The following is a 27853-nucleotide window of genomic DNA, read 5'->3' as shown; positions in this document are numbered from 1 at the left end:
GAACTCACAACCCCAACATCAAGAATCTTATGCTCAACCAACTGAGCCAGCCAGGAGTCCCCAGCCTGTGTGTGTGCTTTTAAACACTAAACTACAGTCTCCCCTATAGGAACCGAGGACCGTGGACACCAAAGGACGATGGCTTCCTCCTTCGGAGAGATTACTTGTTCTTTGCACAAGTGGGTCCCTCTGACTTTTTAGGTCTTCAGCCAAATGCTCCCTCCTCCGAGAAGCCCTTGCTGACTGCCTGTGGGAAACAGCCTACCCTCTTAATTGTCTAACACGAAACCCCTTTAGATCCTTCATGGATAACATTTATTATCACATAGAAATCCTCACAATTCACAGTTATTTAGTTTAGTTGTTGATTTTCTGTAAATCCCCTGAGGGCAGAGTTTGTTTGTTTGCTTATTTATTTATTTATTTATTTATTTATAAGATTTTAATTATTTATTTGACCGAGACAGGCACAGCAAGAGAGGGAACACAAGCAGGGGGAGTGGGAGAGGGAGAAGCAGGCTTCCCGGGAGCAGGCAGCCCTTTGTGGGGCTCCATCCCAGGACCCCAGGATCATGACCTGAACCGATGGCAGATGGCAGCCGTTTAAGGACTGAGCCACCCAGGTGCCTCGAGGGCAGAGTTTATTGTCACTTGATTGATAAACAGTTCAAAACAAAAACTCCCAGTATTTCTCTGCATCTCTTCCTAACAAAATTTCCCCAGTTTTAGTAAACAGCAGCTCCGTTTAGTATGCGGTTGCTCAGGCTGAAGCATTGAGGTTTCCTTGGCTGTCTTTTCTCTCACATTCCTCATCTGATGTCAGCACTGTCCAACAATCTCTTCAAGCAGATCCAGAATCTGCCCCCCCCTCTTAACTTCCCTGAGAATATCACCTGGTCCAAGAAACTTCACCTCCTGCCTGAGCTCCTGAAGCGCAGTCACCTCCACACCAACCTTTTCACCATTTTCCCAAATCAGATGTGCCAGGCTGGCTCCTGCCTCAGGGCCTTTGCATGGGTGTTCTCTGCATGGGGTACTGCTTCCCAGATGTGCACTTGCCTCTCTCCCTTCATCCTTCCGTGTTTTTGTTTGTTTGTTTGTTTTATTTTTTGGTTTTTAATGTTACCACCTAAGGTCTCTTCCCCAGACCAACCTATTTAAAATAGCAATTCTGGGGCATCTGGCTTATTCAGTTGGTAGAGCATGTGACTTGATCTCAGGTTTGTGATTGCAAGCATCATGTGGGCATGGAACTTACATAAAAAATAAAATAACTCCACTTACTCTCCCAACCCAACATTCCTTATCCTTTATCTCTGCTTTTTTGCCATAGTTCACATTGCCACTTCAGTCTATCTCCTTGTTTTTTGTTTTAATTGTGTTTCCTTTCAAAGAACATGAGCTCTATGAGGCAGAAGTTTTATCTAATTAACTGTTTAGCAGCTGTGTCTGCAACAGTGCCTGGTGATAAGTGCTGGTATTTGGTAAATAAAGTATTTACCAGCACCAATACAACAAATAAAGTATTACCAACACCCAGGAGGGTGCCTACAGATGGTCACCACAGAACAAATGCTGAAAAAAGTAACTTTTTTTGTTGTTGTTGTTTTAAGTAAGTTCTGTGCCCAGCATGGAGTTTGAACTCAGGACCCTGAGATCAAGAGTCATATGCTCTACCAGCTGCACCACCCAGGCACCCCAAAGGTAACACTTTTTAGACACTGAAAATTTGAGGGGTTGTTGTTGATACCCTAAGGTGATATTCTATAGAGAACCATGCAAGTAATAATAAGGGTGGAAATGCTTGACATTCATCATAATAGTGCTGTGAGGAGAAATGATGTACTCCTTTTACAGATGAAAAAATATAGAGGGGCGCTGAGTTCTGTTTTGTTCAAAGCAGGGACTTGGTGACTTGAGCATTTAATCACTGCATTTGGGGTCACTGAACAAAGGTGCTTGGTGGGGGAGATAAAAGGACAGGGTACTTGGCAGATAATAGGGTCTAGACATGGAGGCCCCCTGGGTACTGAACCCTAAAACACCAATCTTGTGTACTATTTTTTGTAGGCATAGGGATTCAGGGACAGGGAATACTGGCAAAGTGGGGGATAGGAAACGTGGAAGACCCCAAACTATGTGAGAATGAACTTCTATGAGGATTTAATATTAGCTGTGATGTGATTAATCATTCAGATGCACCTAGAATATTGTTGGGGCAGATTCTGGACACAAGAGAATATTTTCAGTATGAACTATCATGGAAGTTTAGAACCTTCTTGAGCACCAAACAGAGAAGTGTCTAGAATGTTGGCAATAAATGAATATTTGAAGGGGTGTAGAATGTTGTCAAGGACGTTCCATTCACAGGACATGAAATATGGTTGAAATGGGCCAATTCTTGCATTAAGGGTGTCCCACAGACAGAACATTCAGATGGCCATCTGGGGTTATGCTGACAGCAGGAGTCGTGGAACATTGTCCAGGTTGGAATGCTGAGGATACCGAGGCGTTTCCGGATACAGTACCTGGGACACCATGATACTGGGAGTGACTGGATGCTTCTGAAACACGAAACATCCACTGGGATCGGACACATTGAGAACACGGATCACTGGTTAAGTGAAACTTTGGGAGGGGCCGAGAAGGGCTGGGCTAATGGGGCAAAGGAGTGAGGAAGGCACGCAGGGAGGAAGGAGACAGGTGAGCCAACCTGGCTTTTATTGTGGGCTCTTCGTCCATTTCTGCTCCTGAGTTCTATGTTTTCGAATTGTGTCTCGGATCCATAGAACATACTGAGAGACTCGAGTGTAGACACCAGGCCGGTTGGGCTGCCCGCATGGGAAGTCTCCCCAGGAGATGATGCCATGGAGTGTTCCGTTACAGATCAGGGGGCCCCCGGAGTCGCCCTGAGTGGGGGAAGAGAGAGAGGTGGGGTCCTTGGTGGAGTGAGAGAGAAACAGGGAAGACAAGACGACAAACATGGAGGAACGGAGTAACACCGAAAGAGAAACAAAGAAAAATGGAGCTGGATGTGCATGGAGACCAAGATTAAGAGGCTTCTCTCTCCATGTTTTTCTCTGCTCCTCAGTCTGTTAGAGTGGTGACACGTCACTTTAATACCCACTCCTGGCTCTCTGGCACTCCTACCCCACCCCACCCCCACCCTGCTGTGGCTTTATGGTTCCCTGGCGCCATCTTACTACTGAGTAAACTCATCCAGGTCTGTATGTGACACATGTACTTCCTGTACTTCCACTTCTCTGCCCTGGACCCAAGAAAGACATCATCGATTAGTCAAGGCACACATCATTAATTCATTCATCATTCTTTCCTACTGACCCAAAACTCAATCTCAGGAGCCTCCTCTATTGGACATAGGTTTTGTTTCTTGTGTTTGTGGAGGTTTTCAGCCATATAGTATCATTTCCCCTTATTTTGGGAACTGCCTCCTGATTTTCTGTTTTGGGGAAAGGCCCCTCCCTTTACCTCAATACTTGTTTGTCCCTGCCCCTTCCTGACCCACATAGTCCCATGACAGACTTGGTCCATCAGAGAATCGCACAGTCCTGGTTAGAGTGACTGTTCAGGACACATGACCTGAGTCAGACTAGTGAGACTCATACTCAAAATGCTCATGTAAACCATTGGAAAATTCTTTTTAGTCAAGTAGCGTAGGAGGGTGGGATGTAAGCCCAAAGCTGCTGGGGCCATCTTGCTATTGTATGGGAAAAGCTTAATTGAGAATGAAGACAAAAATAAGAGAGAAGAGCAGAGTTGAAAAGAGACAGAGTCCTAAACACATTATTTGTGCACCTGGATCCATCTGTACCTGAAACAAGACACACCTGGAGTTTTCCGTTACAAAAGCCAGCGTGTCTTGCTTAAGCTAGTTGGATGGGTTTCTGTCACTTGTAACTGAAAGAATGCCAACCTTTATGAATCTCAACACAGGAATCTGGACAGCCACTGTCCACCAAAAGCTGAGGCTTACAGTGAATTATATTCTCCCGCCACAGGTACTCTCTTTTTATCTTGACCCTCAGTACTAGAGGAAATGCCATTTTAAAAGATTGCTGCCTGGGCATCTGGGTGGCTCAGTCATTAAGTGTCTGCCTTTGGCTCAGGTCATGATCCCAGGGTCCTAGGACTGAGCCCCACACTGGGATCTCTGCTCAGTGGGAAGCCTGCTTCTCCCTCTCCCACTTCCCCTGCTTGTGTTCCCTCTCTTGCTGTCTCTCTGTCAAATAAATAAATAGAATCTTAAAAAAATTAAAATAATAAGAAGATTGCTTCCCCGAAGGCTAGAAGCAAGTCCTTTCCCCTCAGCATCTGTCCCCACCTCCATCCTCCTGGCCCACGGCAACCCACTACCCCCTTGTTCTCACCTCGCAGGAGTCCTTGCCGCCCTCCTTTGAGCCGGCACACAGCATGTTGGGTGTGATCTTCCCTGGGTAGACTTGACGACACTCCTCATCTGAGCGTAGTTGGATGTTGGCACATTGTAAGGTTTGGGGGTAAGTCACTGGGGAGGAGAGAGAGGAGGGTCTAAGGGTGTCTGTCTAGGACAGACTATGAGGTGGGAGTTAAACAGGAGAGTCTGTAGAAAACGGATGCAAAAGGGATGGTGTTGAAGAGGTAGAGAGATGGAGCATGTGTCTGGGTAAAGTGATGGAGGAGGCAGGTATGCAGAGAAAGAGGAGGGAAGTGGAAGGGAAGATGGAAAGAATGCATGCAGACTGGGAAGGAAAAGCCATAGAAAGTTGGGAGCCGAGGAGAGGGACGGTGGGAGATGGTGAGACAGAGGGCCGGGGATGGGAAGAACAGGGAGAAAGATAACAAGTCAGGAGGAAGAGGGAATGAGACAGGAGGAAGCCTGGGCACAAAGAAGGAGATGCAAAGGGCCCTTGTTGCTATAAGGATCAACCTTCTATTCATGCATGTGTCCTTTTTACACAAAGGATAAACCTACATTTCCTTACATTTAACAGATCAATACCTGCCGATATTTCAAATTTGCAAGTCACATATTTATTTAAATATATTTATGTATAATTTATATAATACAAAATTTATATGCAAACATATTTAAATAAATACACAAATAATAGAATTTATGATTTAGAAAATCTGTATAATCTGTATATACAAATGCATAGTGATATATATTTATATATACATGTAAAATATGGCATATATTGCCATATTTGTTTTTATTAATTTATATATTTAGATAAAGGATATATAGGTTTATATGATAGTTGATCTATGACATATATAATCTATGACTTTACAACTCTATGTACATTTATATAAGGGATATATAATGTAACTTTATACATATTTACAAAGGATATAGAACTATGTAATCTATACATATAACTTTATAGACATTTGTTTAAAGGATATATGTAACATAACTATATTTATAAATTTATATTTATATGGAGATAGATAACACATATATGTGATATATAACATATAACTGTCTATCTGTTGTTATTTATATTTATAAAGGAATCCTCCTCCAGCCTTCCCTCCCATTTCTGTCCCACTGATCCCTCAGGCCACCTGTAAGGCTGCCTACCCTGGGGGCTGGTGGTGGTGCCCCAGCCAGACACCCGACAGCAGGTACCAGCGGGGAGACAGTCGTTGTGGGAGAGAGGCAGGACACGGATGTGGCTCGTGAGCTGGACCGGGGACTGCAGCTCCAGAAGCATGATGTCGTGGTCATGGTTCAGGTGGGTGGGGCTGATCTGGTATTGAGGGTGGGGGATAGAGCGGACTACCTCCCTCACCTGCTCTCCGGCCTCCACACGCCCCAGGGCATGCTTGCCCAGGTAAACTCTGTACCCTCTGTGGGTGCAGGAAGGGGTGATTAGAGAGGATAAGCCCATCTCCACCACCTTTCTCCTCTCCAGACATCTTCCACACCTCAACTCCAATCCCATTCCCAATCCCAGCATTAACTCTGACCTCATCCTCTATCCAGATCCACTCCCCCACCACCCCAGTCCCGTTCTCGCCCCAACCCTCATGCTGCCTTGACCCCCACATACTCCTTCAGACAGTGTGCGGCAGTGAGAACCCATTTGGGGTGGACCAGGACTCCCCCACAGAACAGGCGCCCCTGCACTAGCAGGGCTGCCTGCCAGGGCTGAGAGTGGGGACGGCAGGTGTAGCCACCCGGGAGAAACCCGCTGGTCCCATTGGTGCCGTTGAGAATCTTGGGATATTCCTGTGAGATGCCTAGTAAAGAAGAGAAAATGTTAGGGAATTGGGATCCAGAGGGAAAGGAGGCACTGGGCTTGGGGAGAGGGTCAGAATTTTGCTCTGGATGACCAGGAACTGATGATTCATTTGTCAGCCTCTGGAAGTTGCTGTCTTCCATGTAATGGAGATGAGTCAGGGCAGAGAGGTGATGATTTCCTTTTCCAGGTAGGTGCTAACTCCATTGGGGGTTCAGAGTTCCCAGAACAAGGAAGCTTCTGATGGGTAAGCAGAAGCCTGACTTTCTCCTCACCTGCATTTCTTCATCCCACCATGGGTATGGATTTCAGGAGATAAGAATGAGGCCGACCTACACATCTACGTAGGCACGAAGTATGTATCCATCCTTCCATCCATCCATCCATCCTTTCAGTATGTATTTACTGGGTAGCTCTATGGCTTTAAACACAACCCATAACCTAACCGCTCAAATTCACACTTTGCAGGACTCTTATCATCTGACCCTTAAGAGCCCCCTTGCCCCCATCTCCGACCTCTCCCCTTCACACACCGTGTTCCAGATTCATGGACCCATTCTCCAGACACAGTTCTTCATCTAGTTCTGTGCTGCTCAATATGACAGCCACTAGCTCCATGTGGATATTTAAATTTAAATTAATGCAAATGAAATAAATTCAGTTCTTCAACCACACCGGTTACACTGGACATGCTCAGCAGAGTCCCATGTGGCCAGAAGCTACCATATTGGACAGGGTAGACATAAGACATCATACACAGGAAATATTCTACTTGATGGCACTCAGAATCGACAGGCTACATGTCTGTGTCCCTCTTGACTCTGAGAGCTCAGCTCAGCTCAGACAGAAGCCATCCCAGATTCCTGGCCACCTGGTCTAATATTGGCCTCCCCAGCCTGCTAGTCACTCCCTGTTATATCCCCCCAAGCTGATTTTCATCAGAGCCATGGTCACTATCCATTTCATTTCTCTTTATATTTGTTTACAATTCATGTGGCTCTTTACTTTTTTAAAAATCTCCCCAGCTTGACTGTAAGCTCCATCAGCAACAGGCACCTTATCTGCTTTATTCAGAGCTATATCCCCAGGACCAAGCACAGTGTCTGGCATTGGAGGAGACACAGAAGTTGACAACCAGAGAGAAAGCCCAATCCTAAAGGTACCATTTTCTGGCTGGGTGCTCCTGTACAAACCACCAGCCTTAGCTTCCTCAGCTGTAAAATAGGAAAACCTCTCTCAGAGCACGGTTGGTTAAGTGTCTGCCTTGGGCTCAGGTCATGATCCCAGGGTCCTGGGATTGAGCCCTACATCGGGCTTCCTGCTCAGCGGGGAGCCTACTTCTCCCTTTCCCTCTGCTTGTGATCTCTCTTAAATAAATAAATTAAATTAAATTTTTTAAAAAAAGGAAAAGAAAACATCTCTTATTGGGCACAGTACCTGGCATAAAGCAAACACTCAGTAAGCAGGGACTGTTATTAATTATTAGCTACAACAGGAGGTCCCCAGTTCAGTGACTAGCAGGTTCTCCTCCTCTCTGGGCCAGCTGCCCCACCTGCATAAGGATTAGCTCAGTGGTTCTCACAACTGGGGACAAGAGTCATTGGTGGGCACGAGGTCATTTTAGGGGGTAGAGAGATGAGGCTGAGTGACATCAAATTGCAGCCTTGGGAATAAGAGTCACTGTCCAGTTCTCCTCCAGTATGAGTCTGTTGAGAAAGTCTCATGATGGGGCTACTCTGCTTTTACCACCTCTCTAATCCTTGCTGAGCTCACTTTCTTTCCTTCTTTCTTTTCTTTTCTTTTTTTTTTTTTAAGATTTCATTCATTCATTTATTTGTTGGAGAGAGAGAGAGAGTGAGAGTATGCGCCCAAGCAGGCAGAGTGGCAGGCAGAGGCAGAGAGAGATGCAGGCTCCCTGCCAAGCAAGGAGCCCAATGTGGAACTCGATCCCAGGACCCTGGATCATAAGTTGAGCTGAAGGCAGAGGCTTAACTGACTGAGCCACCCAGGCATCCCCTGAACTCTCTAAAACCAGGAAGCAGAAGCCTTTACCCAGCAACCTAAAATTTATTAAGTTGAACCATCTATAGTTACTGTTTTGGGGGAGGTCCCAAAGGGGACACTACTGACGACTGGAAATGTCAGATGGTCCAACCCAAGAAACATGGTTTTTGTTAAATTGTGCAGCATGCATTTTTTCCTCTTACCTTTTACTTATAGCAAAGGAGGTTCTTCTCCATGATAAAATTTTTACTTACAGTATACTGTAAGTTATGTGGGGCACCTAGGTGGCTCAGTCGGTTAAGCATCTGTCTTTAGCTCAGGTCATGATCTCCAGGTCCTAGGATTGAGCCCACATAGGGTTCTTTGCTCAGCAGGGAGTCTGCTTCTCTCTCTCTCTTTCTCTCTGCCCCTCCCTACTGCTTGTTCTTACTCTCTCAAATAAATAAATAAAATCTTAAATATACTGTAAGTTAAAAAAAAAGTTGATTCTAAACAGACCATTAGATCTAAAATAATGAAGATGGTTGCCAGAACCTGGTCTAGGATGCTGGAGACAGGGCAGGCAATATGGAGTCCATCCTGACTCAGGTGTCACCAGTGTCTTTGGGGCAGGACTTGGTGTCTCAGAGTCCCAGGTTTTTAGGTGTGAAACTGAAGTTAATTATAGTACTCCTACCTCATAAGGCTGTTGAGGGCTCCAGAAGATGCATGTGGAGCTCCTAGCCCAGGGCGTGGTACCCAGGAGGGGCTTGGGACACTGGGCACAAGTCCTGGGAGTGGTGCCAAAGGAGAGAAACCACCCCACCTTCAGGCCAAGGGTGGTGCCCCGTGCCCAGTGCCAGATGCCCGGGGACTCCTCCCTCCTTCAGGTCTCAGTTCAGGGGTCTAGTTCTTTGGGGTGGGGCCTTTCAGACCAGGAGCTTATTGTATCTCTAGGCTCCTGGCTTGGCTCCTTGAAGCCATCACCTCCTGTCACAGTTGTAACTAATTATTAACTAATTATTTGGGTAATTGTTTGAATAATGTGTGCATCCTTCCCCGCTAGGCTCTGGGTATTAAGAGCAGGACCTGTGTGTGCTTGTATAACACCCAGCACAGTGCCTAGTTCAACAGCTGTTGGTTAAGTGGCTGGTTGGTTGGTTGGATGGATGGACGGTTGATGATGCCTGAATGGGGTTTCCAGAGAATATACCTGCAAAAAGGCAGGAGAAATCTTTGGGACTGACATAGGGTAGAATCAGGTATGGGGTCACATGGATGTTTAAAGGAAGGACAAACTGGAAGGTTCTGGAAGGGGCTGAAAATTAAAGAGTGAATACTTCTAATAAAGTAACAAGGCTAACTTGCCAGCCCCTTCTATCTGCTGTGCACTAGCTTATTTTCATATTCACTACAACCTTTTGTAGTAGGGACGTCTATGTTCTCATTTCACAGATGAAAAAAACAGAGAAGCTAACTTACTTGCTCATTGCTAATTTGTACCTGAATCTCACTCTTTTCATGCTCTCAGGAAGGCCTTGAATGTGAGGGAGGCTGCTGAGGGACCAAGGGATGCGGGTGGGAGTGGGCTTCCCAGTGCAGAGGCGGGCAATCAGGAAAGGGGCTGGTAGGGAAGATCCAGGAGACTTAAACATAGAGCAGCCCCCCCTCCCCCCCGCCTGCAGAGCTGGGACGCCCCAGGAAGGAGCCAGGGAGGGTGGGCTCACCCCGTCGGGAAAACCAGGTCATGCAGGGACAAGCAGGAAGCTCTCGGGGGCTGTCCCCACAGGACCCGGCCCCGAGTGGGCGGTAGGCGGAGCTCCGGGCTCCCACGCCCCCTCCTCCTGGCCAGACCCCTCCTACCATTGTTCGGGCGGCCACCCCGCCTCCACCCCCGCGCATTCTTACCGCCTGACAAGGCCACCATCAAGAAGGCGATCACCGCGGCCAGGGGCCACATGGCAGCTCCGGGGTGGGGAGCAGGGCGGGCGGGGCCTGAGAAGTTGGGGGGGTGGTTAAGGGCTGGCTGAACCCCCATCTCTGCCCCACCTCTGCTCCTGTAATCTCTCCTTCACTAAGACCTTGGCCCTGGAATCTGCACCCCTTCTCTAATTTCCATCCTCCGTGGGGAGCCCCAGTAGGGAGGTAGGAGGGGCTGGCGCAGCGTGCGCCCGCGTTCACCGGTGTCCTCCAGCGAGCGGGTGCCTCAGTACCCTCTCCCGCAGCTCTCCGCCCCCTCGCTACCCTCTTAGGGTCGTCCCGCGCACCTGGCCTCAAACAGCTTATCTTTCAGCGCTGTTCACCCTCGCCAGCTCTGCAGATTTCTGTGACTGAACCTCTGGCTTCCCTCTCCATCTCTGACTCAGCTGTTCTCCCTCTTCTCCTTTCTCTCCTCACCTCCCCTTCCTCTCCCCACTCCTCCCCTTTGACGCTCCCGCCCCTGCCCCAGGCGGACCCTACCTCGGTAAGAGGCCCGGGTGCGGAGCTTCGCCGCCAGCTGCCTCCAACTTCACCCGGACCCATGGCTTTTAACCCCTGAATTCCCTCCCCCAGCGCCCTCAGCATTTCCCTGTTGCTGGCCTCCCCCTCTCCACCCCCAATGGCTCAGCAGGCTGCTGCCAGACACCCCCCAAGCCTGGGCTTGGCCCTTCCGCTTGGGGCGGAGCTTCCAGGACGAGCTAGGACCCAGATCTGGCCCCGCCCAGGCCCCAGTTGAACCCACTGTGAACTTTGGGGCAGTAGAACCCACCCAGAGGAAAGGGAAAAGCTATTTCCTTCTTCAAACCCACCCGAAATTCCCATGACTCTCCCTAACATCAGTTTTTTCATCCCACTTTCTAATCTCTCCAACCCCTGTGCGTGTCCTTATACCCATCAGCTCCCAGATGGCCATTTTCCACCTTATTCCTATCTCCCTCATTTTAACCATACTCCCTGCGGTCAACCTGTTCCCCAAACTCAAGACCATCAATAGACTTATCTCAAGTTTATCCAGACATCAAACCCAACACATCCAAATTGCAGTTCCCAGATTCATCTCCAGCACCAAAGCCATGTTGCAGCCCTTCTGAAAAAACTCAGGGATGCCTCAATTTACTCCCACTATTCCCCTTCCCCTACCCCACCCCTACCACCATCAGGGGCAAGAAGGGAATCTTTCAGATATGTGGTTAGAACGTCAACTGTACTTGGACCTAGATGGGGCCTGGGGAAAGCAATATTTTGGGTGAATGGTCTTTTAGGAACAGGCCAGTTGGGGTGAGGGAGTCCATGGGGATGTAGGTGGACAGGAAGCAGGAATCAGAAAGCTGTAGGGGTCAGGATGATGGGAAAGAGGAAGGAGGAAGAGGTGGCGCTTTGGGAATGAGTAGGTGCCTCCTGGAACTGTGACTGGGTGGGGCCATGAATTAATCCTAGGGGGTGGAGGGGGCAGGATTAAAGATTAAGGAGGGCAGAGGTGGGGTCAGAATTTGGAAGAAAGCCAGGGATGGGGATCAGATGAAGTTTGGAGAGAGAGCTGTGGTGTCATAAGGATAAGGGATTAAGATGGGCAGAGAGAGGGTTCATATCAAAATTGGTATAGTCCATACTGGAGGAATTTAAGTTTGGATTTAGGGACCAAATCTAGTGTCAAAAGTAAGTTTTTGTTTTTGTTTTGTTTTGTTTTGTTTTTTTAAAGATAAACTTTTAAAAAGCATCTAACCATGATTCTCATATACATATATATATGATAAACATCAAATATTTTGATTTATTAATAAACAATGGAGCTGTTAAGATATTACAAAGAACGACATAGGTAGAGGCAATAAGGAATGCCGAAATGAATTTATAAATAGATACAAAACTCATTTATTCTACATCGGTGGGGGGAGGGAAATTGATTATACTTCCACCTGCCAAAACTCATTTGCACAGTATGGACAAGCATGATTTGCATTGCTATCAGCTGTCTATGATTTATGGAGTTGTAAAGTAGCTCAAAGACAATAATAGAAGCAGAGACCCCATAAAATCAGATAACCCATTTAATTTTCCATCAGAGACATCTGTTGGGTCCATCTCAAAGTCTTTCATGTTTTTCCCTACGTTAGGAACAAAAGTTTATGGACAGGTTTAGGATGGGTCTGATGGTAGCATTTGGAATGCAAGTGGGCTTGGGGAGAAGAGGCACAGGGAGAGGATGGGGTAAGGAGTTGGTTTTGAGGATAGGAGTTCTGGATGGGAAGGATCTGAGGATAAAAATGTTGATGGAGTCCTATTGGGTTGGGTTTAGAGATGGAGCCAAGAATGAGGATTTGGAAGGGAAGTGTTGAAATATGACTGAACTGGTGGAGGAGGGAGATGGTAATAATGAGGACTAGATGTGAGGTTGAGTGTGTAGGGATAGGGTTTTGGTGGGAGTGGGCTGGTTCATAGCTATGAGTTCCTTTCAAGGTGACAGAAAGAGCATTGTCTTTCCCCACCTTGAAATTCCCCCCACCTCACAAGGTTGGCCCCAGAGTGGGCACTGAATTCACTCTTTTTGAGTAGTGTTGAGTTCAGGTTGGGTGGAGGGAAGATGCAGGAGGAGAGGATGTGGGTTAAGTGAGGTGACTGACAAGCTTGTGTGGGAAGTCAGGGTACTTAGGCCCTCTTGTGGCCTGTGTCCACACTTCAGAAAAGCCTTTCATGCTGGGAAGGGCTGGAAACCTGGAGTGGGGGTGGCTGGCTTTGGCGTTTGCTTTGGGATGAGTATGAGGTCAGTGATGACATTAGGCCTGGACTTAGGTTGGCTGACTCACATTGAAGTGAAGTTATTGGTCCACCAAGAGTTGGCTGCATTCCACCCCCTCACTGGATCAGTAAGGCAGCTGGAGTCCACGGAGGGCAATGAGCTGCCCAAATCACACAACTAGACCAAATGCAGGTATACTGGCTCATAGATCAGGGTCTTTCCCCCAACAGAGGGCAGAGCTGGAGAAAGGACTAGAAAAAGAGGCAGTGTCCCTAGTGGTTCAGAACTGAGACTGGAGCAAGACTGTTTAAGTGGCATGAATTAAAGTGACATGGCCACTCTGTGCCTCAGTGTCCCCATTTGCAAAATGGCGCTATCAACGGCATAGGATCTCCATGCCTCATGAGAAGGGTTAAATGAGTTAATATTTGAAGGTGCTTAGATGAGAGCCTGACACAGACCAAGGGCCACAAATGTGCTTGTTAAGTAAAGCTGGAAATGGAGGTAGCCTGAGGTTTCTGGAGGCCCCACCCTTGCTTGGCTTCAAAATGGGGTTCTTTGTCAAGCAAGGACTGGAAGTTCTGGTTGGAAGTGCTGGCTGGGATGAGAAAGTTGGTCCCACACCCAGGCTCAGAGGAGAGGCCCCGATGCAAACCTGAAGGGAGGGGGAGACAGAGAAAGACACTAAGGGATAAAAACAGAGAGACAGAAAGAAAGGGTGGGTGGGAGAGGGCAGAGGGAATGCAGAGGGAGAGAGAGGCATGAAGATGGAGAAGTCTAGCGAGAAACTGGAGTTGCGCTCTTGGAGCGAAAGGTGCACACGGAGTAGAAACCTATGAATTCTTCTCTAGAGCTGGGTCCATGCTGGGAAGGATGTCACCCTAGTCACCATCTTTCCTGTGTAGCAACAGCAAACCACTTTTCACCCATCAGAATAGCAAAAACTAGAAAGGTCAGTCTTGCCACCTACCTATGTCTGTGCCCACATCCTCTGCCTCCTCTCCTATAGACAGAGCCCTCTACTTGTCCACTTGTGCCTGATCTCCCTTCCCTCTCACCTTCCTGGGAACACTGTTCCAGCCAGCTCTTCTGAGCTCCCTTGTCTGCATCCCTTTTGTTCTTCCCCAGCCAGCAGTCTCATTAACATAGGAACATGCTGCAATTGCTCCCATGTTTCATGAAAGGAATTAAGAACAAGAAAGGAAACCTCTCAACCTTCAGGCTCTCCTTCAGCATTTTTTTTTTTTTTGGCTGCATTTTGTTTTCCCCATGAATACAATTCTTTTCTAAAAAGTTGGCTACACTCACTGTCTGCAACTCCTGTCCTCCTGCTCTCTCTTGAGCCCACTCCATGCAGGCTTTCTCCCCCACGACTCCACCAGCCAGACCCATGTCAAGGGTGCCAGTAACTTTGGTGTTGCTGAACCCATCTTACTTGAGTTATCAGCAGCGTTTAACAAGTGGATCACTCCCTGTTCCTTCAGAGAGATTTTTCCTCGGCTTCTGAGACACTTCACCCTCCTCCTGGTCTTCCTCATAGCTCAGTGGCTGTTCCTCACCTGCGTCTGGTGCTGCTTTCTCCTGTCCTGTCTCTACATGGCGGAGTATCGCAGGGCACGGCACTTGGTCCTCTTCTCTCCTCTGTCTACACTCACTCCCTTGGTGATCTCATCAGGCCTGGTGGTTTAAATACCATCTACATGCTGACGACTCCCAAATTTAAGTCTCCAGCCAGACTTTGCTCCTGAACTCTCAACTTGACATACAACTGTCTGTTTCACATCTGCAGGTCCAAACCCAAGCAGGCTCCTCTAGCAGTCTTGATCTTCTCCATCGGTGGTCTCTCCATTGTTCCAGTCCTCAGAAGTGAAAACCTTCGTCTCTCCTTTGGATTCCTTTTCTCACACATCCATCTTATTATTGAACCTCGTCAGCTCTGCCTTCAAAATAGATCCCAAATCAAACCATTTTTCAACTCACCCTCCACCTTTGCCACCTGGGCCCTCCCAGCCACCGTCATCTCCCACCTGGATTTTTGCAAATTTCCTATCTGGGCTCCATGTTTCTGGCCTGTCCACCTACACCCTATTTTTGACACAGCAGCCAGAGTGACCTTTTAAGAGAATGTGTGTCAGGGCAGGTCAGTCCTCTTCTCAAAATCCTACCTCCCACATTGCTCGGAGTGAATGTCCCATTTCCTGATGGTGGCTACAAGTCTCTAGACATCATCCACCGTCTCTTCCTGCCAGCCCTTCTCATGCCAAGCACCCTCTCAGAGCCTCATCCAAGACACATGTCTGCATAGTTTCTTCCCTTCTTGTCCTCCTCTCTCTGAAGAGTTTCATGACCATTGTAGCTGGGAATTCCCTGGACAGGTTCAGCGGATCACTAGAAGGACTCACAGAACCTAGAGAAGCTGCTATACTGGTGGTTTCAGTTTATAACACGTACAAATACAGCATCAAAGAAGCAGAGGAAAATGGTGCACAGGGCAGAGTGTGGGAGAGCCCAGCCATGAGATTCGGAATAACTCACTCCCGCATTGCTTCTTTTCCCAGCAGCGATGTGTGCTAACACATGCAGGGTACCGCCAACCGGGGAAGATCCCCTGAGCCTTTGTGTTCGGGGTTTTCACTGGGGGTCAGGCACATGGCTGTCCCCTTGCATGGCTGACCTTATTCTCTAGCGCCTCCAGAGGCCAAACAGATACAACATGCCCAAAGGCTTCTACCATGTCATTTTTATTAGGAGAGACAATCAGGCATGAGGAAGGCGGGTCAACAAAGACACTGTTACAGGCAGAAGAACTGGCAAGGGCCAAACCTTTCTTTCTGTACAGCTTTTGGACAACCCAGGCCTGCCGAGTTAACCCACAACCACCTACTTAAAATTCCTCCTCTGACATTCTCTATCCCCCTTATTCTGCTTGACTTTTATCCAAGGCACTCCCATCTGTAATACTTCATTTTTTACTTATTCATTTATGTATTTCCTGTGTGCCTCTCCTTTCAAAGTGAGTTTCCTTGGGGCAGAAGTGCTTATCTGTTTTGCTTATCTGTCATAAAATGCAATGACTATTTGCTGGGTGAATATTCAAAAAATATTGAACAAAGCCAAATAGTCAATAAAATTCAATGATATTCATGTATGTTACATGCGGTTGTGACTTACATTTGCAGAATGAATTGAAAGCATTGCTGAGGGTGTGGGCAGACAGGAATCCTTCTAATCTAGACAAAAACCTGCCAGTTTTTGGTGCAATTAATCAAGAGTGGGTCTTCTGGTCCAATGATCCCACTTCTGTGTATATTCCAGAGAAGTCTTCTATAGGGACGTAAGGGGCATATCCCCAAATAGTCATTGCACTATGGCTTGGGTAGTGAAGGGAACCCAAGTGTCCATCCTTAAAGAACTGGGTAGTTAAATGTGGTGGACATCTATAGTGAGTTGGTCCTTCTCAAACTTTAATATGCTTTGTGTCCCTGAGGATCCTATTAAAATGCAGGTTCTGGTTCATTTGGACTGGGGTGGGGCCCAAGACTCTGACCTCTACAAGCTCCAGGTAATTCTGGTGCTGCTGTTCCCTAGACCCTACTTTGAAAAGCAATGGTATAAACTAGAGTAGTGCTCACCAATGGAAGTTTGTGTGATGGTGGAAATGCTCCATTTAACGGTACTGTCCAAAATGGCAGCCACTAGCCACATACAGTTACTGAGCACTGGGAATGTGGCGAGAACAGCTAAGGAATGGAATCTTAACATATATTAAATTTAGCCAATTTTATTTTATTTTTTTTTAAGATTTTATTTATTTATTTGACAGAGAGAGATCACAAGTAGGCAGAGAGGCAGGCAGAGAGAGAGAGAGGAGGAAGCAGGCTCCCTGCTGAGCAGAGAGCCCGATGCGGGACTCGATCCCAGGACCCTGAGATCATGACCTGAGCCGAAGGCAGCGGCTTAACCCACTGAGCCACCCAGGCGCCCGTAAATTTAGCCAATTTTAATTTAAAAATTAAAGGAGAGTGTGTGGCCAGTGGCTACCATATTGGGCAGTGCAGATGGAGAACACTCTAGCAATGAAAAGCAATAAATTAAATGAGCAAATGGCAACATGGAGAGGTTGTCAACACAGTGTTTGGTGGAATAAGATCTTATATTTTATACCTCAACCTTGGGGCACCTGGCTGGCTTAGTCGGTAGAGCATGTGACTCTTGATCTCAAGGTTGTGAGTTCAAGCCCCATATTGGGCATAGAGACAACTTAAAAAGAAATACCTCAACCTGACTCCTCACTGACACCTGCCTTCCATGTACCCCATATAATCAAACTTAAGACGTTGGTGATTGTATTTGCACTATTATTTTGCATACCTCTGAGACAGAGAAAGAAGCTGTCAATTAAATTATGATATAAAGCTAAGATACTAAGATGCCTCCTGATTTCAGAATTGTGAAAAATGTGAAGCAGCGTGCATATGAGAAGCAATAAAGTGTGGTACTCAACCATCACATTGGGGGGGACAGTTGGGAAATCAGGTTAAAGTAATCTTTGATTGAAACTATTCTTATTTAGCTTTTTGGATGTAAGCTAAGAATTACAGCATGGGCTGTGTCTTCACCTCACTAGGGCCCACATCTATCCCAGGACACAGCTGCTCTTGTCCCGTTTCCACCACAGAGCTTGTATGGCTGCTACATATGAGAGCCAAGGTGTGTCTGCATCCCTGGGACAGAAGGTACAGCCTCCATGTCCCAACAATTGTTGGAGATGCTGTAACCACGTGGGTCCCAGATCCATCACCTGAGAACTCTCAGGTCCTGTGCTGCCCCCCACAAGAGAACAAGTGAACACTGGTAAGACCACACTGGCTTCTACTCCAGCTGAGCTCTGCAGTATACCAGCGCAGAACCATGAGGAAACAGATGCTAGGATCATTGGGTCATTCCTGGCAGACCTGTCCTGTGCTGTGCTGGTAAGGATTTAACCAAAAAAGTTTTTACCATTTTATGTGGTGTAAATACTCATCCTTGGGCTGATACCAACCTACCAGTGCAATGTCACTAGGCACAGTATTGGAAAGATATGTGAAGAGCTCACTGTTACAGATGTAATACAATAGACAAATATAACTTCAAAGAATAAATATTAGTGAAAATAATTAGGAATTGATGAATGTTGGGTATTTATGGACCTTCTTTTTAATATTCATATTTAACAGTAAGTTCATGTAATTTAATTTTTAATAATGGTTGTGTTTACCACCTCGCTCTCAAAATTCCTAAAGATTGGCCAATTGGCTCTTATGGGGGCTGGTATGAGCTGGTCCTGGCACTCTCTTCTTTACTTTACTTTTATTTTATTTTTTAAAGGTTTTATTTTTTTTAAGTAATCTCTACACCCAGCATGGGGGCTTGAACCTACAACCCCCAGATCAAGAGTTGTATGCTCCATAGACTGAGCCAGCCAGGTGCCCCTGTACTTTACTCTTAAATTATGTTTGTTGTTTCTTGTCTGTCACCTCCTGCTGGAGTCTAAGCTCAGTGAGGGGAAGCATTTATATTCATCTGGCTTGTTCAGAGCTCAAATTCCAGAACTTAGAACAAAGGCTGGTGTACTGTAGGGGCCCAAAAAATCGTCTTTGGTGAATATAAGAAAGAGAATGAGATCCCTAACACAATGGCTTCATGTAAATTAGAAGCAATAGCTTGTGATGAGGCATGTTTTGCAATGATGCATGGTATTCAGGGTCATTTGTGTTGGTGCCTGTGGGGAGGGAGGGTACTGGAGTCAGGGATGACAGATGGAATAAAGAAATAAAATGAGAGCAGGTCTCTGCCAGGACTTGAACTCCAGAGGGTGATTAACTCAACTCTCTTCACCTGAGATCTGATTGGAAAAAAGAGAACCTTTTTATATGCATAGGGTTTTCCAAGAAATGGAGTGAATCTTTGCCCTCCCTACCATGGACATCAGCAGTCCCTGCTCACAGGACCCAGAGCTGAGGCTCAGGGAGGGCAGTCTTGCTCAGGGTCAGGCTGCAAGACTGGGTGTTTCCTTCTACCACACCAGACACTGTGGCTGGGGAATGTCCTCAGAGAGCAACACGCACCCCACTCAGCCTTCGTCAGGAACACAGTTCCTGGCTGGGCACCATGAAGCCACTGTAGGCATATCCATAGGATGAAGTAAATGAACCAATGAATGGAATTTAGGATTCTTCAGTTTTTATTATTAGTTATCTGGTTTTATTTTTATTTAATTTATTTATTTCTTTTTATAGATTTTATTTATCTATTGACAGAGAGAGAGTGAGAGAGAGAGGACAAGCAGGGGGAGTGGCAGAGGGAGGGAGAAGTAGACCTGTTGAGCAGCGAGCCTGATATGGGGCCCTGTCCCAGGACCCTGGGATCTGACCTGAGCCAAAGGCAGATGCCTAACCAACTGAGCCACCCAGGCGCCCCTGTTTATCTGGTTTTTAGAGACACTAAGAATTTTGAAAAATGTCTTCTGGTTTTTAGAGACACTAAGAATTTTGAAAAATGTCTTCTTTGGGGTATGGTGCAAGTTTTGCGCTTTCATGTTCCTATATCTGTACCTAAGGGTCCTTGAATAATGATATTGTGGGGGTGTGGAGAGAAATCCTGAAGGAACGTCTCTGGAAAGGAGAGTTCTGGGTCAGGAGTCCAGATCAAGAGGCTGGAGGCCAGGACTCCTGGGTCTGAGGGAGGAGGGGACTGGGGGTCAGGACTCTTGGGTCTGAGGGAGGAGGGGCTGGGGACTAGGACCCTGGGTCTGAGAGAAGGGGGCTGGGACTCTGGGTCTGAGGGAGGAGGGGGCTGGGGGCTGGGACCCTGGGGTCTTGGCGTAGAGAGAGCAATATCTGGGGAAGCAGATGCGCTGGTGTTCAGTTACACCAGCAATCATTTGCCCCGTATGGTTTTCCGGATCCAAGTTTGGTACTTGCACAGGTTGGTGTAGACTCCAGGATAGCCGGGAAGGGCGCAACGTTCCATCCCCCAGGACACAAGGCCCTGGAGCTGTCCTTTGCACACCAGGGGTCCCCCCGAATCACCCTAAAGGGGAGAGGCCGAAATGGAGACACCCATGGACAGATGGTCAGAGGCATGGGTGTGGAAAACCCAAGAGGCAAAGGTGAGGAAGGAGGTGGGCTGAGAGCCCTGGCAGGGCTCCGGAGATATCAGCCGGAAGCGTTGGGGTCACTGCCTTCCCTCTTCCCTGGTTCCTGCTGTCTCTGCCTCTTGGGGCTCACTATGCTGCTCTAGAAAACTGTATGCTTCTTTATCTCCCCGTCTCTGGAGTCACCTCTCAGGGATGGGCTAAGGTCTCTAGAGTCCCTGAGCACAGATTTCCCAGTGCCCACATGAAATAACAACAATGAGAGCACCACTGCTTTCCATGCACTACCACCTCATTCCACCATCTCCCCTAAGAGTTGCTACCCCCACCTGACAGATTAGTAAACTCAGGCACAGGGGATTAGGTCTATTATCTAAGGGTGTAAAACTAGCAGGCAGCCCAGCTGTTACTATCTCTCTCAGTCTATGGGAGGCCCCTGCTGATTTTCATGCTCCTGAGATCCTTTGAAACCCAAGTCCCAGCCCCAAACAATGCCCCTCCCCCAGCTCTCCTCCTGGGCCTCACCTGACAGGAGTCCTTCCCACCTTGGGGGACACCTGCACAGACCATGCCAGCAGTGATGGCTTGGGAATAAGCACGCCGACACTCCTGATCCGAGGAGATGTTGATGTTCACACACTGCAGGGAGTTGGGGTAACTGACTGGGGGGCACAGAAAGGTTACAAGTGAGGGTTCTACCTTCCAGTAGGACCAGGAGTCTGGGGACTGACCTCCTCCTCCCTCAGACCAAGGAGTCCAGGCCCCCCAGCCCTTCCTTCCCAGGATGTGGAAGTACTCACCAATGGGGCTAGATGTGGTGCCCCAGCCTGACACATGGCAGGGGGTTCCTGGGCTTGCGCAGGAGCTGGTTATGGTGATGGGCCTCACTGCCCTCCCCAGCCGAACGGGCCGCTCCAGCTGCAGCAGCATCAGGTCGTTATTGTGAGTCCGGGAGTTGTATTGGGGGTGTGGCACCTGACGAACCACACGTAGCACCTGCTGGGTGGCCTCCCAGTTCTTCAGGTTATGCTTGCCCAGGGCTACGTGAAGGATCCTAGTCCATAAACCCCAAAAGTTGCACTGCTCAGGATCTGACCTGGAGACCCCTCCCCATCCTCTGGCCCCATACTCTTCCCTGGTGATGAATTTTCCACAAGTCTGAACTGCTTATGGAGCATTTGATGGACTGCTTTCAAAAGAAGACTTTCCCACAAACTGTGCATTCTCTCTTGGGCCAATCCTACCATACACCTTTTCCTCTTTTGAGCTATGCTCTGCTTTCTGGCTTGGGTATAAGGTGATAATTGCGAGTTCTTGGCTCAGTGTTGGGTTCTAGGCTCTGAATTCCAAGTGAGAGTCTGGGCTATGGCTCTAGGCTCTAAATCAGGATTGAAATGCTGGACTAGGCTCCAGGGAGGCTCCATCCTGGTCCCAGCCTGGCCCCTGGGTTCTAGATATTTTGAACGTTTGAGTCTAAGCTAGGATCTGGGCTTTCTAGATTGCTAATGGATCATGGCATACTTCCTAGATATGGGTGTGAGCTTCTGGTGTTAGGATAGGCTGTGGGTTCTATTTTGAGCTCTGCATTATGGTTTGAGTCTGGGTTCTAGAATGTTGATTTGAGCTCTTAGGTAGTCTCAATTCTAGATTTAGCAATGGATTCTGGACATGGATACAAGCTTCAGTTTCTAAGTTGCTAGGTTGAGTTCTGGGTTCCTGCTTAAGTTTTGGTTTTTGACCTGGGTTTTAGGCAGTGGCTTGAGCTCTGTGTTTGAGCTTAGGGTCCTAAACATCAGTCTGAGTTCTTGATTCTTGGCTAGGCTTTGTTTCAGATGGAATTACAGTTATGGTCTGGACTCTCGCTTCTAGACTCTAGTCCAAGCCCTTGACCTCAGGTTGAGCTCTGGCTTCTAGATGGAGCTCCAGAAACTTTGGATCCAAGTTTCTAGATGTTGCCTTGCATTCTGAGCTTTGCATTCTAGATTCTGCACTAGGTTTGGGGCTCTGGGTTCTACATCAGACTTTAGTTTATGGCATTAGATCTGGTTTATAGGCACTGGGTGGGCTCTTTCTTGGATCTGGGTTCTATGTTTAGGTCTAGACTCTTGGAAGGGCTCTGAGTTCTCTATGGGGCTTCAGATTATGGTCTTCAGTTGGACACTAGGTTGAAGTTCGGGTTCCAGCTGCTAAAAAAGAAGCTGTAGACTAGATTCTGAATTAAAAATTGCCTCTAGAATAGGTTCTGGGTCTGTCTGTTCTACATTCTGAGCTAATGTTCTAGCTGTAAACAAGGTTCTGGATTTATGGCTAGACTGCAGGTCTGGACTAGACTTTGAATTCTAAGTTTTGAGAGGTGTCCTGAGTTACTAAATGTAGACCATGCCCTAGACTGAACCACCAATCTGGAATGGGCTCCTAATCTTAGTCTCTATGTAGAGCTTGGCCTCTAGATAGATCTCCAGATTATATTAAGTACTACTTTCTGTGTGGGACTCTACACTGGCCTTTGGGTTCTAAACTGTCAATCTGCTTTCAGAATCTAAACTGAGGGGCACCTGGGTGTCTCATTCAGTTGAGTGTCAGACTTGTGGTTTGGCTGGGATTGTGACCTCAGGGTGGTGGGATTGAGCTCCGCCTTCAGTCCTGCTCTCAGTTTAGAGTCTGCTAGAGATTCTGTCTCTCCCTCTGCCTTTCCCCCTGCTTGCTCTCTCTCTCTCTAAATAAATAAATAAACAAATAAAATCTTAAAAAAGAAAAAAAGAATCTAAACCGAGTTCAAGATTTATGGCTGGATTCCATATTCTGAGCTGTGTTGGTAATTCTAGGCTCTTATCCAGACCCAAACCAGGCCCCAGCTACTACATTAGGTGCAACACAATGCTTGGGTTTCTTAGCTGAGCTCTGGGGCTCTAGACTCTGGAATTCACTTGGCACAAGAGTGGGGGAGGGGATTACTCACGGGCGTGCACAGTGAGCAGCAGTGATGGCCCACTTGCCTGACAGGAGGGCCCCTCCACAGAGGAAACGACGAAAGGGACCTGCCAGTAGCGCTGCCTGCCATGGCTGGGAGTTCTGGACGCATGTGTAACCACCAATTATCTTGTTCTCATCCCTTTGGCTCTGTGCCATGGCTAGGAACAGGCAGGGGTGGGGTGGGGAAAGCAGATGACCAAATGCTCTTCACCTCCCAACTCTCTAGGACGTCTGGGACCCACAAATCCCTTTTTACAACCTACACCCTAAACCACCCATCTCTATCTGCCCACATAGTATGAGATCTGTGAGATATGCCAAATGTCGGCCGTTATCGGCCAACACCTCCCCCCTTCATCTCCACAGTATAGCCCTTGATCCCATGGCCACCTCATCCAGGGCTCTGACATATCTACTATGATTTTATTCTCCCATAAGTAGTTTGTATCATCACTTCTCATAACGTGTCACAGTTCCCCCCATTAACCTTTCTTGAACACACTCAAGGAGCTCCCGGTCCTTTTTCCAGCCTTCACACTCTATATGGCCCCCCCCAGGACCCACCGTCTTCCCACTGTCTTGCCCCACACCCACTCCATCTGCCAATCCTCACCCCGCCCCACCCTCCAACCCCCTACCATCACCCTTACTCCCATCACCACCAACAACATGCCATCTTTCCGTTAGTTTTGCAGCCTCCTTTTATATTTATTTATTTATTTATTTATTTATTTATTTATTTATTTATTGCAGCCTCCTTTTAAATAAAACCCAGACAGGACTGAACAGTTCTCCAGCAGTCCTCATTTATTTCTTCCCATCTCCTTCAACTCCGGTACCCTCGTATCTCCTGATATCTCCACAACTCAGAACCCAGACCCCCTCCTAAAGGCTCCTCAGTCAAGACCCCCAAAACCACACCCATACCTTCTCACCAGGTCACCCCTGAGTACACTGGGTCCCTGAGAACCCTCCCCATCTCTTCTCAGCATCTCCAGGGGACTGTCCTTACCTCAGACCCCACTGCTGTCTTACCTAGAGCCACGATCTGGAATGCTGTCAGCAGGAAGAACATTCTGGGGGCTGGGGGTTGGGTTCTGGCAAATGCAGAGAAGAAGTGAGAAAGAAGCAGGCTGCAAGAAACCCAGAGTTTGAGGGACAGAGAGGACCTTACACAGAGACCAAGACCTTTGGAGACATGGATGTACCTCTGTGTGTGGAGGACGTGGCGGTGGTGTCTTGCCTCCCTGTCACTCCGTGGAGGCCTTTTATCCTGGTCTGGGCAACTGGCCCTGCCTCCTGCCCTTCTCCTGACATTTTTTTTTATAGCCCGGTTCCTATTCCAGGGCTCCCTGTCCTATCTCCTCCCTCCCCTCTCTGGCCAGAGAAGCAGCCACAACATTAATGAGAACCCGCCCAGTGATGGTGTTTAATCTGGGAGGAACCTCAGGAGGGGGGACCCCAGGGCAAGGTGGACAGGATGGGGGTCTCACGGGAAGGTGCTGGGAGGGGTGGGGGACAGAGACACAGAGAAGTCTGGGAAATGAAAGAGAAGTCGCATATGACCCAGAGATAGGGTCAGAGAAACACAGGCCAGAGAGAGGAGTCAGAGGGAGAGAGACTAGGGAAAGATGGGGAAGGGGAAGGAAGATGAATGTAGAAACAGGGACAGAGGAGGCAGTCGGGGAAAGACAAGGGAACAGAGGAGCCCAGAAACAGATTCATGGAGAGGGCAGAATGGGAAAGCAGAGGGTGGTTGGGGGGGGGCAGAGGAAAGAGGCTGGGGGGTGGGGGGCGGGAGGATGACAGGAATGGTGCAGACAAGGGCTGATACACTGGAGAGGAGGAGGAGGAAGATGAAGGACAAGGCAGAGGAGGGGGAGACAGGGAATGAAAGGTAACACAGGTGATGGGGACACAGACAGAGGAGACAGGCAAACATGGAAGGTGACAGTTGCCATGAGGAGGGAGGGAGTGGTGGGGCTGGGAACTGGCAGGAGACAGGACGGGCAGGAGGCACCTCGGACTGCCTTGTTCCCCTAGGCTTTTGTGGTTCTCACAGTCTTGGGAGTTTGGGGAGCAGGGGACCCAGCAGGGAGGAGGGGTTCAGTACAGAACTGGGGTCCTCCAGCTCTGCAGAGGGGCAGGGGCAGATTGGGGGACAGAGACAGAGAAGGAGACCCAGAGAGAGGAAGACAGACAATGGTGAAGTGGGAAGGGGCTCCAGGTGGCCAAGGAGGGGCTCTGAGTTCGAGGGACCCCTCCTAACTTGGGGCAAGGCCCACTCCCCTCAGCACCTCCCAGCCTCTTAAATTCCTTAATGACTGCAGTTTGTCCCTGGGCCTGAGCAGGGCACGGTGACTCAGGAGGCAACCTCTGCACTCTCCCTCTCCTGACACCCCAGCACCACCCCCCCATCCCCCACCCAGACTGGCTCCCAAACCACTTTCCTCCCTCTCTGCCTGGTCTGCTGCTTAGCCCCTGTCTCTGTCCCTGGGGACTCACTCCGAGCATTTGAACCCACACGCCCACCTCCCTGTGTGCATTTCTGTTTCCTGTGATCTGGTTCTGAGGAACTGAAGGTGTCAGTTCTGGCTCTGGCAAACCAGAAGGGTAGGATGCTGAACAGAAGGGAAGACATCCCCTAGGGCACAGGGGGCCTGGGAGGGGCTGTCTGCACCTGGGGACCCTCATGGTGACACGGATGTACGCATGACATAACCTTCCATGGAAACACCATGCAGGGGCACCTGGGTGGCTCGGTTCAACTGCCTTTGGCTCAGGGCTCAGATCATGACCCCAGGACCACAGGGAGCCTGCTTCTCCCTCTCCCTCTGCCTGCTGCTTGCCCTGCTTGTACTCTCTCTCTCCATCAAATAAATAAATAAAAATCCTTAAAAAAAAAAAAAAAAAAGAAAGAAAGAAACACCCATGCACACATGCACATAGGCAAACTTATGCACAGAGACCTGGAACTAGGCCTTAAGAGTCTGGCTACTGGCCCTTGGGGATTTCCTGGGACTGATACAGCCTGCAGGAATTTATCTATGACAACATCGCCACTGGGGGAAGCTGAGAGGAGTCCATGGGATTCTATCATTTGAACAATTTCTTACAGTCTGTAAGTATTTCTTTTTATTTTTCTCTCCATAATTTATTTCAAAATAAACATCAACAAAACAGAATTTCCGGGTAAAGGGAGCTCACCCCCTCCATCTGAGCATAAACTTTGATTTGATGGACTCAGGGGGATCCTCTGCTGACTTGAGAGGCTCTGGTAAGCATGAGGTCTCCCTCTGCCTAAAAAGAAGGCTCTGAGGGGCACCTGGGTGGCTCGGTCGGCTGCGCACCTGTCTTCAGCTCAGGTCATGATCCTGGGGATCCTGGGATGGAGCCCTGGGTCGGGCTCCGTTCTCGGTGTGGTCTGCAGTTTGCAAACCCTCTCCTGTTTGTGCTCTCCATCTACTGACACCCCAGGTGTCTCTTGACACTCCCTTTGCCCCTCTGCCTGTTCAGGATCTCTCTCTCTCTCTCAAATAATAAATAAAATCTTTAAAAATTTTTAAGTAGAATAAAAAGAAGGCTCTGCTTAAGCAGAAGCCTTTAGTGAACCCAAGAGAGCCCTAGTGAAAGGCTGGCCCATGCACCCCAAGTATGCTCCCCTCCTTCTCACTCCCCAGCCCAGCCCCCGTCCTTGCATGCTCCACCAGGTTACTCAGCACCCTCCTGCCAGAATCCAAAACCTGGGCCGCCTGCTCACCACTCCACCCACCACCTTAGCAGTGTTGTTGGCTCTGACATGGGTGTGCAAAAGATATTCAGTGAGTGAATGAACGAATGAACAAACAGATGTCCGTAGTCCTTGCCTTCAAGTTGCTCATGGTCTGGTGGGAAAGGCCAATGGAGCAATAGGAAACTTGGTCCAGGGTGATGTGAAAAGGAATATGGAAGGGCCTGATGAGACCCCAGGAGTGGGGAAGGGTTCCCAAAGGGCGGGCTGTCTCAGCTGGGGCCTGTGGTGGATGAGTAGGAGTTCGCCAGGGGGTTGGAGGGAGTGTAGGGTAGTGGTGGGGCGGGGGAGAGGGGAAGGGCTTGAGTAAAGACCTCCCGGCAGGAGGATGGTGACAGAGCTCAGAGGGCTGGAGGGAAAAGTGGCCAGGAGAAGCAGAAGCTCAAGGGCGATTCTGAGCAGGGGAGAGAAGAGCCCTTAGGATCCTTGGTGGAGACCTATCTCTGGAGCTCAGGAAGGCTGTTTGGTTAGAGACAGCGGCGAGGCATTATTAGCTCAAGTGGCAATGGAAGCCAGAGTGCCTGCAGCCCATGTAGAGAGACTGTATCGAGCGAGAACACCAGGGACATCTGCCCAGGACCCTAAGGAAGACCCCGGTTTAGGGGGCAGGGTGCTGAGAAGGAGCAAAGGGAGAGCTAGAAAGAAGGCCAGGAAAGGGTGGTGTTGGGAACGTTGAGATAGTTTTCCAGGAAGGAAGAGACTTGGGAGTGGGGCCCAGTTGGTCATCGGGGAGACTGGAAGGTTTTCATGGCTGGTGGGACTAGAAGGGGGGTTGGGGGGTTGGGGAGGAGGTGGTGAGTGAAGACAGCCCTTAGATGGGGCAGGTGCAAGAGGTGTGTAACCATCCCAGGTTGGTGAGGAGAGGGGAAGGACATAAATAGCTCCCATTTACTGAGGACTTGGCACAGCCAAGCGCTGTGCTATGTTCTTTTGTTTTTGTCCTTTAATGCTCAGAGCTTTTAAAAAATTGATTTGCGGGATGCCTGTCTAGCTCAGTTGGTGGA

General features: G+C 48.5%; 2 protein-coding genes across 6 annotated transcripts; both read right to left on the bottom strand.

The window, feature by feature from the left end:
• Positions 1 to 395: 395 nt before the first annotated feature.
• On the bottom strand, positions 396 to 10835 carry KLK13 (kallikrein related peptidase 13). 5 transcript variants are annotated; one of them, XM_082710105.1, is made up of 7 exons: positions 10692 to 10835; positions 10140 to 10226; positions 6060 to 6249; positions 5588 to 5856; positions 4389 to 4525; positions 2714 to 2909; positions 396 to 2564 (listed from the first exon to the last, which is right to left on the bottom strand). In XM_082710105.1, the coding sequence occupies exons 2-6, from the start codon at positions 10189 to 10191 to the stop codon at positions 2721 to 2723; spliced, it is 837 nt and encodes a 278-aa protein (XP_082566231.1). In that variant the 5' UTR covers positions 10192 to 10226; positions 10692 to 10835; the 3' UTR covers positions 396 to 2564; positions 2714 to 2720. The 5 variants fall into 5 exon arrangements, with proteins under 5 accessions (XP_082566231.1, XP_082566229.1, XP_082566230.1 ...); XM_082710103.1 differs by lacking the exon at positions 396 to 2564 and having other exon boundaries at positions 2699 to 2909; XM_082710104.1 differs by lacking the exons at positions 396 to 2564; positions 10692 to 10835 and adding an exon at positions 10499 to 10635 and having other exon boundaries at positions 2699 to 2909.
• An 8321-nt stretch (positions 10836 to 19156) lies between these two features.
• On the bottom strand, positions 19157 to 24165 carry KLK14 (kallikrein related peptidase 14). Its single transcript, XM_082711107.1, has 5 exons — positions 24095 to 24165; positions 23046 to 23217; positions 20887 to 21140; positions 20612 to 20748; positions 19157 to 20022 (listed from the first exon to the last, which is right to left on the bottom strand). The coding sequence occupies exons 1-5, from the start codon at positions 24132 to 24134 to the stop codon at positions 19870 to 19872; spliced, it is 756 nt and encodes a 251-aa protein (XP_082567233.1). The 5' UTR covers positions 24135 to 24165; the 3' UTR covers positions 19157 to 19869.
• Positions 24166 to 27853: the final 3688 nt, after the last annotated feature.

This window comes from Mustela nivalis (assembly GCF_964662115.1).
Source record: "Mustela nivalis genome assembly, chromosome: 18".
Lineage (NCBI taxonomy): Eukaryota > Metazoa > Chordata > Mammalia > Carnivora > Mustelidae > Mustela > Mustela nivalis.
Note: the sequence above shows the minus strand (reverse complement) of the source record. Positions and strands in the feature narration are given on the sequence as shown.